The sequence below is a fragment of the Benincasa hispida genome, chromosome 12, assembly GCF_009727055.1.
Source record: "Benincasa hispida cultivar B227 chromosome 12, ASM972705v1, whole genome shotgun sequence".
Taxonomy (NCBI): Eukaryota; Viridiplantae; Streptophyta; class Magnoliopsida; order Cucurbitales; family Cucurbitaceae; genus Benincasa; species Benincasa hispida.
The window spans coordinates 81,200,136-81,212,075 of NC_052360.1; the positions used below are offsets into that span (position 1 = coordinate 81,200,136).

Genomic DNA, 11,940 nt, shown 5'->3' on the forward strand with positions numbered 1-11,940 from the left:
CCTATTCTTTTGGTAGAGAGGCAAGACTTTATTTTATGTGTTGGCATCATTAACATCGAAATCTTAGTTCGCACACATTTTTTTACTACTATCACTCTGTACACTTCCTCTTTTCCAAGACGAACATACGAGAAATAAAAGAAAAGAAAGGAGTCTGAAGTTCGACATTCATCCGTAAGTAAACACTAATAATCGGAACTACAAACCTCCAATTTCACAAAAATATCATCAAAACATGAATATCAAACAACGAGAATGAGAGATAAATAGCATATCTAGTTTTTTGAGATCAAGGCACAAAAAAAGAAGAAGAAGAAGAAGAAGAATACTAACGATTGGCGATAGATCGAACAGAGAAAGAACCTGATAGCCGAGAATGGCAATGAGAAATATGAGGAGGAATAAGTTGAAAAGCCAAGCAAAGAGGTCTCTGATGGCTTCTGCATGCCTTTCCTTCTTCTTCTACCTTTGGATTTTTGAATAATTACTCTCTCACTCGATTCTTCTTTACTTCAATGAATGATTGCAGTAATGTATTTTACAACCTCTCGCTCCCGTTTTTTAGAGAAATTCCTCTCTAACATGTAAAATTTCATAAAATAATCCAAAAACAAAAAACTTTTCAATTGTTGACCCATTTCTACAAACTTGTCTATGGCGGACCTTTTTCACATGTGAAATACTAGATATGCCCTTATTTTCTAAAAAGAAGAAGTATCTATTCCCATTCACATTCGCATTCGAGTACTCCTCTCAGTTTTCTCTCTAAACTTCATCCAACATTACCATTTTCTCTAAGAACTTCCTCTGAGGTTCTTGTCGGTCATCTCTACTCATTTCCCACCATCGTCGTGATCTGAAAGGTATAAGACTTTTCTCCTTGAATACATGTTGATATTCTAGCGTTTGGGGTCTAATCGCGTATTTGTTCGTAATTGATCGTTGAATTAAAGTTACGAGAGCGTTTAGAGAATACTAAGCGATCGGATAGATAATACTAAGCGATCGTTTAGATATTTATTGCACTATCGTTTAGATATCTATAGTGCGATCGTTTAGATATTTATTGTGCGATCATTTAGCTCTCTGTTATGCGATCGTTTAGGGCATTTTTATGTGATCATTTAATTTTTGTTATGCGATCGTTTAGTTTTTTTATGCGATCGTTTAGTTTTTGTTATGCGATCGTTTAGTTTTTGTTATGTGATCGTTTACTAATTTTTGTAATGTATACGTTTATTAGACGGGTAAAATGGTCGCTCTTGCTAAGAAATATTTTCCTGCTGTAATTTCTTGTCAAGTCCACAAAACTGCCTCTGTGATTAAGAATAAGTTGACAGAAGAACAGATGATAATGTATAGGAAAATGGCATTTGGTCCACTGTTGGATATAGATCTGGTATTTAATGGACAACTATTCCACAACTTTTTGTTAAAGGAGGTAGTGGATGTGAACCCAGATGTTATTGTAAGAACCTGTAAAGGTCCTGAGCGGAAGTGGATTGTCTCGATTTTAGTTTTTCATATAATACAATTTTACATAATAGTACATGCATCTAAAATTAAAATTACAGCATGTTTGAAAGAAAACAAAAATAGAAAAATGGATTTAGAAACCCTTGCCTTTGAAGACCAATCTTCAAGAGGAAACCATCTTTCAAATAGACACCACCACAAAAGAAACCTCTATATTCTTTGGATGAGAATCCGAAGTGTGTGGACCCTAGCTATTTTGGAAGAGGGAGTTTGAGAGAGAAGAGAGGAGATGATGGGATTCAGATTTTTTCATAATGTTTTTCTAAATCAGTGTTGTTTCTATGAAAAACACGCCAAGAAGAAGAAGCACCCTCTCTCCTACCCCACTATCACATATTAGAAAGAAACGAGGGGAAGGACTCTCAAAATGATTTTTAAAAGAAATAAATTAAATTTATTTATTTATTTTAATTAATCATTTAATATATATTTATATGATAAAAACTTTATCATATAATATATGTTAAACTATATGTTATGTCAAATATAACATATAACCTATAGTTTCTCTTCTCGCACCAATGACATTTAATATAAATCTCATTTATATTAAATTTATTTATATTAATCAAATTCATATAATTTATTTTTTAATCATATTCAAATATTTATTTTCTCTCAAATAAACTTTATATTATAATGTATCAATTACATTATGGTAATTATATCATATATAATTAGATTAAATTAATTATATCACATATAATTAATTCCCTGAATTAATTTGAACAATTCAAAATAATCCAAAAATTGATTCTCATAATTCCCATTGAGCTACAAATGGGACCTCACGGACATGTAGCTTGAAGCTCCAATTGTATGTGAATAATTAATTAAACTACGTTAATTAAATTATTCATCATCCATTAACTGTCGGGTACTGCACTAAAGATTGACAACTGCACTCTCCGCACTACAAATATATTTTTGTGTCTACTGAATATAACCAACCAACAGTATGATGACCCTTCACAAATTGCTCATAAGTATAGTTGGACCAAAATTACCGTTTTGCCCCTGTAGTTATATCTAACTTCTTAAGTATCACTAATCCCTCTAATGAACAATAAATCATAGTTTAACTATGAACAAACCCCTCTCGGGCCAGGAGAGGGTGTGGCGCCATATTGTTCAATTCCCAGAATCAACCCTTAAGGGAACAATTTATCTACTTACCCCGACGTTAGGGAATGAGTGAATTCCTTCTTGTATAGATGTGTTCCCAGTTCCCAATCAGACAAATCCCCAAAATGGTAGACTTGTTGAGTTGTGATCTGGCCACTCTCACCCATACGAATCAAAGGATCGCCTTCATAAGTAGGAGTTCACAACTCATTCAGGATTCAGGTCATATTATCTATGGTCATCCTAGTGAAATGTATGTCTCTATTATGAACAATGTTATATAATGCGACTAGTCATTTGGTGGTCCGGTCTTACACAAACTCCTTTGCATAGAATACCCCCGCTCACATGTCTTCACATGAATGATCAGGATCAGATCACTTGTAGCACTTTACAACAATTGTAAAATCTACAAAGTAGACCGTACTCGTAGTGGCACCAGGATAAGGTATCCAGCCTTATCCATCTACTACAGACCATTTAGGATAACCTTGGATGTTCATTTGATGCTAAACGACACTTATTATGAAAGCGGTCCTGGGATAAAAAGTATTGCAGAATATCACTTACATTATCTCTATTTCTGAATCTGACGATGAAAGCGATTGACGATGAGGATGTTGGATTGAAACTCTGAGAGAACACATCAAGAGAACAATGGGATAACTTCGTGGGGAGTTTGAAAGAAAGTGAATACAGAGAGTGACCTTCCACTTTGTTCATATCAATGTTATTCAATGCTATTGATAGAATATTAGTTAGGAATAAATACTTCGGTGGAATGTTGGTGTTACATTGAATACATATTGAATGTTGGTGTTGCATTGAATACATATTAAAAGTTGAGTTCATTTTTATCTTTTGTCTCATGAAGTAACTTCATGGGACAATTTATGACTTCACGAGACATATTTATTTTGTTCATAATGTTGTAAATTTGTCTTATGAAGTAACTTCACGGGACAAAAGACAAAAATGAAAGGAAAATTGCAAAAACCACCCCTGAACTATAGAATTGGTTACAATCACACCCTTAAACTTTCAATTTGATCATAATTACCCTCTTATAGTTTCAAAATGGTTGCAATTAGGTCCTTTTATTAAATTAAATTACCCTCTTGTAGTTTCAAAAGCTATATGATCATATAGCAAAAAGGTAAATGATCATATAGAAAAAGCTATACGATCTTATAGCTTGTGCTATGCGATCGTGTAGCTTTTGCTATACAATCGATTATATAAATTTGTACGACCTAGTATATGACTCTATACGATTGATTATAAAAAGTTTCTTTCAAATGATTGGAACGGTAGAGACGAAGTTGAAACGAAGGTGAAAACATGTAGATACGATCGATGAGCAGCGAACGACGTCGAAGACGAAGGGAGATGTTGAGAGAAAATTGAGAGGAGTACTCGAATGCAAATGCGAATGGGAATGGGAAAAGGCAAGCTTGTAAACGAGAAGGAATAGGTACTTCTTTAGTTTTAAAAAGTAAGGGTATATCTGGTATTTCACATGTGGAAAAGGTCAGCCATAGAAAAGATTTTTTGTTTTTTTGGCTATTTTATGAAATTTTCTCTCTAACATTTTATCTTCATACACTTCTCATCAAACTTCATCAAATTGGTTTCTAATGAAAACTAGCACGACTGAAATAGCCTCTTCAAATTTTCACTTTATAAAATTAGTATGTATTTTTAAAACTCATTCAACTAGTTTTTCTCGAAACATTTCGGACAAGATCTACGATCGAGATTTTGTTAAAAAATCAACTTTTGGCCATTATGTAAATTTCCAAACTTTCAAATAAATTTTACAATTATACAGATGGGTCTAAGTGATTGCATTTTAATTTTTAAATTTTGGGAAAGATAATTTTGCCAAAAAAATGGTAAGATAGGAAAATTATATAAAATCTTAGTATTAATCTCGAGTATATTAGCACTGAGATTCTATATATTTGAGCTTTCTTGGTGAATTCTCGGGCAGTTTAACATCGAGTTTCTATATATTTAGGTTTTCTCAATGAATCTTGGGCAAATTAACATCGAGATTCTATACATTTCTCATGTTTTACTAAATCTTTTGCTAAATTTGTTTTTCTCAAATTTTAAAAATTACAAGTCAATCACTTGAAAACAATTTAGATACTTTGGAAATTCAATATTATTGTGGAACAACTTAAAGAGTTGAAAAGTTACATAAATATTTGATATAATATTTGGTTGAATTTGTAAAAAATTTGAAAATATAAAAAAAATTGGTATAAAATTTTTTAAGATTGCACAATATTTGAAAAAATAACAGAATATCAATGTGTAATGGTCGAGATGTAGCAAGAAGGTCCAAATCAATCTAAAAATGTTGCTTTTTTTTTTTTTTTATCAAATCTCGATGACCGATCTCGCACGAGGTGGATCGAGAAAAACTATTCTAACGAGTTTGAAAAAAAAAATGCTTGTTTTAAAAAGTAAAAACTTGAAGAGACTATTTCTAACCGTTTATTATTTAATTCTTTACTTTTAGTTTTTATACTTCAGAATTTGTAACCATCATGAAAAATTTATTAATCACTTTGTTGATCTCTATAGATAAGAAATTGTTGTACTTATCAAAATTTGAAATTAAATTATTACAAATTTAAGAATAAATTGTTGCTTTGATGAAAATCCGAGAACCTACAATATGATGTTGATTCAACAACTTTGTACTAGCTCACTTGAGCTTCAAGGTTCAAACTCTTGTAGCCCCTACAGTTTTTAACACATAAAATTGAAACATTGTCAACATAGTCGATCAATTGCAAATTTTCGTTTCTTTTTCGAGTTTAGCAAATAAAGGCAGAAAGATTCGAACATGCATTTTTTTTTTATAATCAAATACATTAGGGAGCGATGGAATACAAGTTTGTGGGGGCCAAATTTGGGCCTTTTATTAAAAGAAATTGACATGCTATATAGGAGGGATTGTCATAAAAAAGAACCACCCTCCATTTAATATTTCACATAAATTTCCATTACAGTGGGAGGAATCTCCTCGACGAATATAAAATTTTCCTGTATGTGAAATGTAATGAACACATAAAGTTGGACAGAACTATGTAAAAAGAGTCATATCCCTTCTTTTCTAAAAGCTTTCTACTGGAGCCCATCCTTTCTTCTCCAATTCCAGTCTAAGAGCCTGAAATTATTATGCAAAGCCAAGAATCAATGGATTAAATAAACACTCTTTATTTGGGGGTAATCAAATGAAGTAAGATGCCAAAAAAAAAAGTATGATATTTCCGTTTTTAGGGATTCATTCACCTTGATTCTCTTTCTATTGATATCAAAATCAAAGTTCCCGATTCGGGATGCTGATCGGTATTCTACTATCGACTTCTTGCCTGGTGGAAACCAAAACTCGACGTCATCCACAAACTAATTTGTACAAAGAAAATTAGTCACTTTCAGTTTCCCCCGAGTGCCATTAAGCTGTCTATACTTCACAAATGAGTTATAAACTTAAACATACCCCTAGTATGGGACTTTCATATTCCACTAATAAATAGTCATCTTTCTGCTCTACTATCTTCGGCGTAAACTTGTCGGGTTTTGTCGATTTTATCTGCAATGAAACAGAGGATTTCACAAACCGACACTAATCGATTGGCTTTTTTGTTACAGCAAAATAAGCTGAGAATTTAAAAAGGAAGGAGAGGTCCGTCTTGGTTTTTACCACTTGGGTAAGTTCCTGCATTGCCACTTCTCTGCTTATAGGATCTTTCTTGCCTCTTCCTTCTTCTGGGTTATAATTCCTGCCAGAATTAAAAATTAAATGGAATTCGATAATCATAACTCATGACAATCCTCAGAACAGAGAATTAAACCAACATCTTGAGACATCTCATCAATCTTAGAACTATTGAGGTAATCAACAGATTTGAGTTCATAAATTCTTGATTACATAGTTTTGTTTTGTAATTAGGGGGTAGAAATTTAAATCTTTGACCTTTCAGACGAGAATATAATACCTTAACCAGCTAAGTTATGCACAAGAAATTGGAAGCACAAAGGTGAAGATTGTCATAATAGAGTTGTAAGTTAAGAGGCATGTTTAAAGATAGATTTCATACTGATGTGAGGCTAATTACAAAGTAGTAGTCCTCATAACGAAAAGATCAATCACTTGAGCTGACAATTTTGCTGCTTTACCTTACCGCCCATGATATTATTCTTTAACTAATAATAATAAAAATGTCAATCATTATATTACCATTGATCACATCCCATTTTTTAATCAAAAATAAGAAAAGGCACGTGTTTTGTGTTCCAAAATAAAAATTGAATTCCCTGTTAAATGTGAAAGGTCTAACATGTTGTGCTTAGTTTTGACTTTTCCAGTATGGTTTGGCCAACATGTTATCATATGATCATTTCCTGTTTGGTTCTCTATCGAGATCTATTTTCACATTATCACATGTTAAAATCATCATTTTAGAAAAAGTGTGATGCCGACATTTGAAATCACTCATTAAACTAAGTCAAACTTATACTACGATATCAACACACACTTTTCAATTTTTCTGTTAAATAATATTTGAAAGTATTCTCACTTTTTGGAAAGACTTTGCGTAAGAAAATGTGTTGAGTTACGCAAGAGAAATTTAAATGTGTTGAGAATTATTATCAAAACTTCATTGAAACTTAAATTAACAGGACTTTTTTAGTGGGGAAATGGATTTACCATGGTGGAGCATAATGGGTGAGATCGCTGACATTTTCTGAAGTAGATATACAGTTCCTAGTTGCTGGACACAGTGCCAAACTTGGTTGGTTTTTCTGCACACCAAGATATTCAGGCTTTTTCCCACTGCATTAAAAACAGATAACATCGCTCAATCAAAATTTGTATCCCTGGCTAAAACAAGAGCCAGATTCCCAAAATTTACTTCCCCTTGATTTCGTTCAATAACCTTTTCTTAACACACCTTTTCAAAATCTACACCAAAATTTGAAAAAAAAGAAAAAAACAAAACAAAACAAAGAAAGAAGTAGTTCTTGAAAATATATTTACGTAGAAACACAATACAAGTTCTTTTATGTATAAGAGCCTCAGATTTTGGTATAAATTATATCTTCCTCTTTCTGCTTCTACGTTTGTGTCAAACTAGTACAGATGCTACTAAAATTCAAAGTTTCGTCCCAAGAATTAAATTTACTAGACTCAAAAAGTTTGGTATTGAAGAATAGTGTAGTGACCATTGTAGTTAATAAGCTAAAGTTCAATTACCAAATAGGAAGTTTCAAGAGTACGAAACGGACAAAAATATTGAGTACACTCGTACAATTTGAACAAATTTTTCAATGTTGCAAAGAGAAGGGTATTACTTGAAAAAAGAAACATGGACAGATTGATAAATTAACACCACAAAATCAGACAAGAAGATGAGGCTTCCAAGTCACAAACAAAGTTAGCACAGATCATTAAACTTCAACCACGGCAGCAACGGAAAGTCCACCGGCAATTCGTCGAATAGAAAAACACGCTCGAATTTTCATTTCTCAAACAAGAACAGGATAATATCAAAACGACTATCGTCTGAAGACTCATAATACACACCAACATTAAGCAGAGAAACGAGAACAGGGAAATGCGTCGACATACCTCAAGTTAAAAATCGCTCCAATGACCGCTAATTCGCTACTCCGCAGTACTATTTCCCTTCAAGATGAAACGATTCACATTTAAGAAACTTCAATTCTTAAGGAAACAGAGAGAGAGAAGGAGAGAGAGTACCTTCGATTGATATTTTCAGCGGATTGGTCGCGGCTTTGGTGCTGGTGACAGAGGATGATACGGGGGAAGGTGGAGATGGAAGCAGAGCGTAAGCGAGCATTTCTGTAACGGTTGCAGAAACAATAAGGGCTTGAAGACGCCATTGAAGCCATTGAGAAAAACTTTCAGAGGAAAACAAACCGTCTCCGTCCACCTGCTCGCGATTGGGATTGGGATTGGGATTGAGTTGATTTTGCATTGGAGCAGTATTTATAGAGGTAGAGCAGCCGAAATTTGGTACGCGCAGGACCGTCATTTCTTTTGACCTTGGAAAATGAAATACGTACCAAAGTCTAAATAAAAAATGACCAACCTTTTAGTTTTGAACACCATTTCTTCCTAATATTCAATACCAATTACTCGTATTCAAGACCCTCCTCATTTTTTTATTTACAATAAAATAACCAATATTTCTTCTTTTTTTTAAACAACAATAGTTTTAAGAATATTAGTTATCTATTTTATTTTTAATAGATAGACTAAAAATATTTTTCCCCATTTCTAAGGTTGATTAACATTTTCTTTTCAAAGGTATTGAGTTAATACCTAGGGTTTAGGAATCGAACATCTGAAATTAAAATTGACAGTATATGTACTATGCCAGTTGAGTAATATTCATTTTGGGATTGGTTAACATTTTAAATAGCGGTTTTACCAATTAAAAGTGGTTGGTAAAATTTAATATCAATTTATAAAATCAATCCAACTAATAATGATATCAATTTAAATCCTAAACTTTTGTAAGTGTATCTGTCTACACCCTCTTTCAGATTTTCTTCTTCTAATATCATGTGTAATTTATACTTTGAGTCAATTAAACTCTTAAATCTTCATAAGTCAATCAACTTTTACCCTTCCTTGCAATTTCTTTTGAAAGCCATCCATGCATTCATTTTTAAATGTATATAGACTTCTTCAAATATTAGTTTTGCAAAATGAATAATTAGAGTAAATGCATTGACAGTTTTGATAGAAAATTATGACTAAGAATATAAATTGATTCATTTATAAAAGTTTGAGTTTAATTGATACAATTATAAGTTCTATCTAAGGTCTTTTCAAATGAAGCCTAATGGGAGGGTAGTTTTTTTTTTCTTTCTTTTTTTTGTTGACAAAATGATAGAGTGGATGGATAAATTGATACACTAACAAAAGTTCAGTTTAAATTTATACATTCAGAGTAAAAATTGATATTTTCCCAATTTCAATAATCAAAAGTAGCTTGAGAGCTTCTGAAAGTAAATTTAAAAAAGACAATTTAGCCTCAATCATGGCTACTAATAAAATCAGACTAGAAACTAAAAACCAGACGGAATAGTAGGTATAAACCCAAGCAAAAACATCAACATACTCTAAAAGCAAATCAATTAACTTCTAGTGAGCTTCTACAAAGATAATATGTCAACTTTAACTTCTCGACCTCTGTTTGCAATTCCAAATTAATTTTAGGGGTATACATGGATTAGATTAAGTCAGGTCAAGTTGAGAGTATATTTTAACTAATCCAAAAATTCGAGTTAGTTAGGTTGACAATCCAAAGGACATTTGTGGACTAGGTTGGGTTTGAAAGACTTTTTGGACTTAACCCAATTGTTCAAATGGTAAATTTCTTCTACCCAAATAACCGTCTTTTAAAAAAATGAACCCAACCTAATTATGGAACATTTAGGTTGGATTGATTCGGGTTGCTCGGGTCATTTACTTAAATCGTTGATCTAAAAGAAAATAAAATGTTACTACGTAAAAGTTTGAGCTAATTATTTTCGTATATTGAATTAAGATTAACAACTCAATTTTAATTCATATAATGTAAAATCTGTTTCCAAAGTACCAAAAAATTATTTGAAGGAGTTGTTAGAGAATAAATTATTAAAAAAACTAATGAAATTAAATAAATAAAATAAATATATGTATATCTAATTATATCATAAGTAAAAATATATATATACATTTTAAAGTTTATAATAAGCTCGAGTTGATTTGGGATTTTTAAGTGAACCCATGAACCAACTCAACCCATAACTTTTTCATTTATTTGAACCCAACCCAACCCGAAAGAGTTGATAACCCAACCTCAAAACCACACAGGTTGGGTTGGGTTGATCGATTTTCTCGGGCCATCAATTTTTTAAACACCCGTAACCCAAATGTAACTCAACCCTTAAAATTCAGAAATTTGAGTTGGGTTGGGTCGAATTGTCGGGTCATAACTTATTTTTTCTTCTTAATTAAAAATATGTAAATTTATATATAACACATGACTAATAACTAAAATCTCATAAAATTCAAATGCTAAATATCAAATATCTGTTATATTTATTACAAACTTTAAATAACAAAAATATCATAACAATTTTAAAAGAAAGATATTAAAAATTCACAAATAATCAATACAAAGTAATCAAACTTTAAACAGAGATAAATGTGTATATATATATATATATAAATAATTTGAGTTAGGTTGGATCAACCCAAATATTTTTTAGCCAACCCAATCCAATAAAAATAGAAAAAAGTTTAACAAAATTCAATCCAATCCAACCTCTTAATATATATATATATATATTGTTGGGATTATCTGTTTATTTAAACATCCCTAGTTAATTTTCTCTGTTGGCTCTTCATGAGAATCCAATTGTTCTAACAGTAACTCAAAAATGGACTATCCATCTTATTATTGAAGGTTTGCAACCCTCTCATATCCTATCTTCCAATGCAAAAACTATTGAACTAGTGAAGGAGTGCCTCAAGTATTTGTTTTCTTCCTCCTTGAAATGACTTTTAGCGGGATAAAAGAGTATTTTTTTTTTTAACTTGTTTACTTTTCTAAAATTTTCTAGTGTTTATTTATATCTTTAAAAAAAAAGGAAAACAACATTTTTAGTCCTGAGTTTTTGAAAATTGTATTTGATCCCTAAGTTTGCAAAATATACCTTTTTAGTCTCTAAGGGTGTGTTTGTTATGTGATAAAAGTAGAGAGTTGAGTTGAGTTGGTAATTATTATCTGGAGAGTTAAATTATCTGAGGAGTTAAATTATCTGTGTTTGTTGTGCAGAGTTGAGTTGAGTTGGTAATCATTGTCTGTGTTTGTTGTGCAGAGTTGAGTTGAATGGTAATTATTGTCTGTATTTGTTGTGCAAAGTTGCGTTGAGTTGGTAATTATTATCTGTGTTTGTTGTGCAGAGTTGAGTTGGAGGATCTGATGCAGTTTTTTTGTGAATGAGATTAGTTCTATTTTTTTCTATTTATTTTTTAGTTTTATGCTTTGCTATTGTTGATTACTTTCAAATATACACGTATTTTCTCAAATCATTTATGACATAAACTAGACAATCTCAATTTTTTTTCTCAATTTGTAGAACATAATAGATTATTTTTCATATATTCTTTTCAAAAACTGTAATAATTCTAATTTTCTTCCATCGTAAAACATACCAACAAAATATATTTAATATTGT

At 31.5% G+C, this 11,940-nt stretch overlaps 1 protein-coding gene across 2 annotated transcripts; it reads right to left on the reverse strand.

Moving 5' to 3' along the window:
• Positions 1–5,526: 5,526 nt before the first annotated feature.
• On the reverse strand, positions 5,527–8,685 carry LOC120092850. 2 transcript variants are annotated; one of them, XR_005486200.1, is made up of 7 exons: positions 8,444–8,685; positions 8,312–8,368; positions 7,391–7,516; positions 6,383–6,461; positions 6,179–6,271; positions 5,971–6,050; positions 5,527–5,845 (listed from the first exon to the last, which is right to left on the reverse strand). XR_005486200.1 is itself a non-coding variant. In XM_039051080.1 (7 exons), the coding sequence occupies exons 1-7, from the start codon at positions 8,593–8,595 to the stop codon at positions 5,792–5,794; spliced, it is 675 nt and encodes a 224-aa protein (XP_038907008.1). In that variant the 5' UTR covers positions 8,596–8,685; the 3' UTR covers positions 5,527–5,791. The 2 variants fall into 2 exon arrangements, 1 of the variants encoding a protein (XP_038907008.1); XM_039051080.1 differs by having other exon boundaries at positions 5,971–6,084.
• Positions 8,686–11,940: the final 3,255 nt, after the last annotated feature.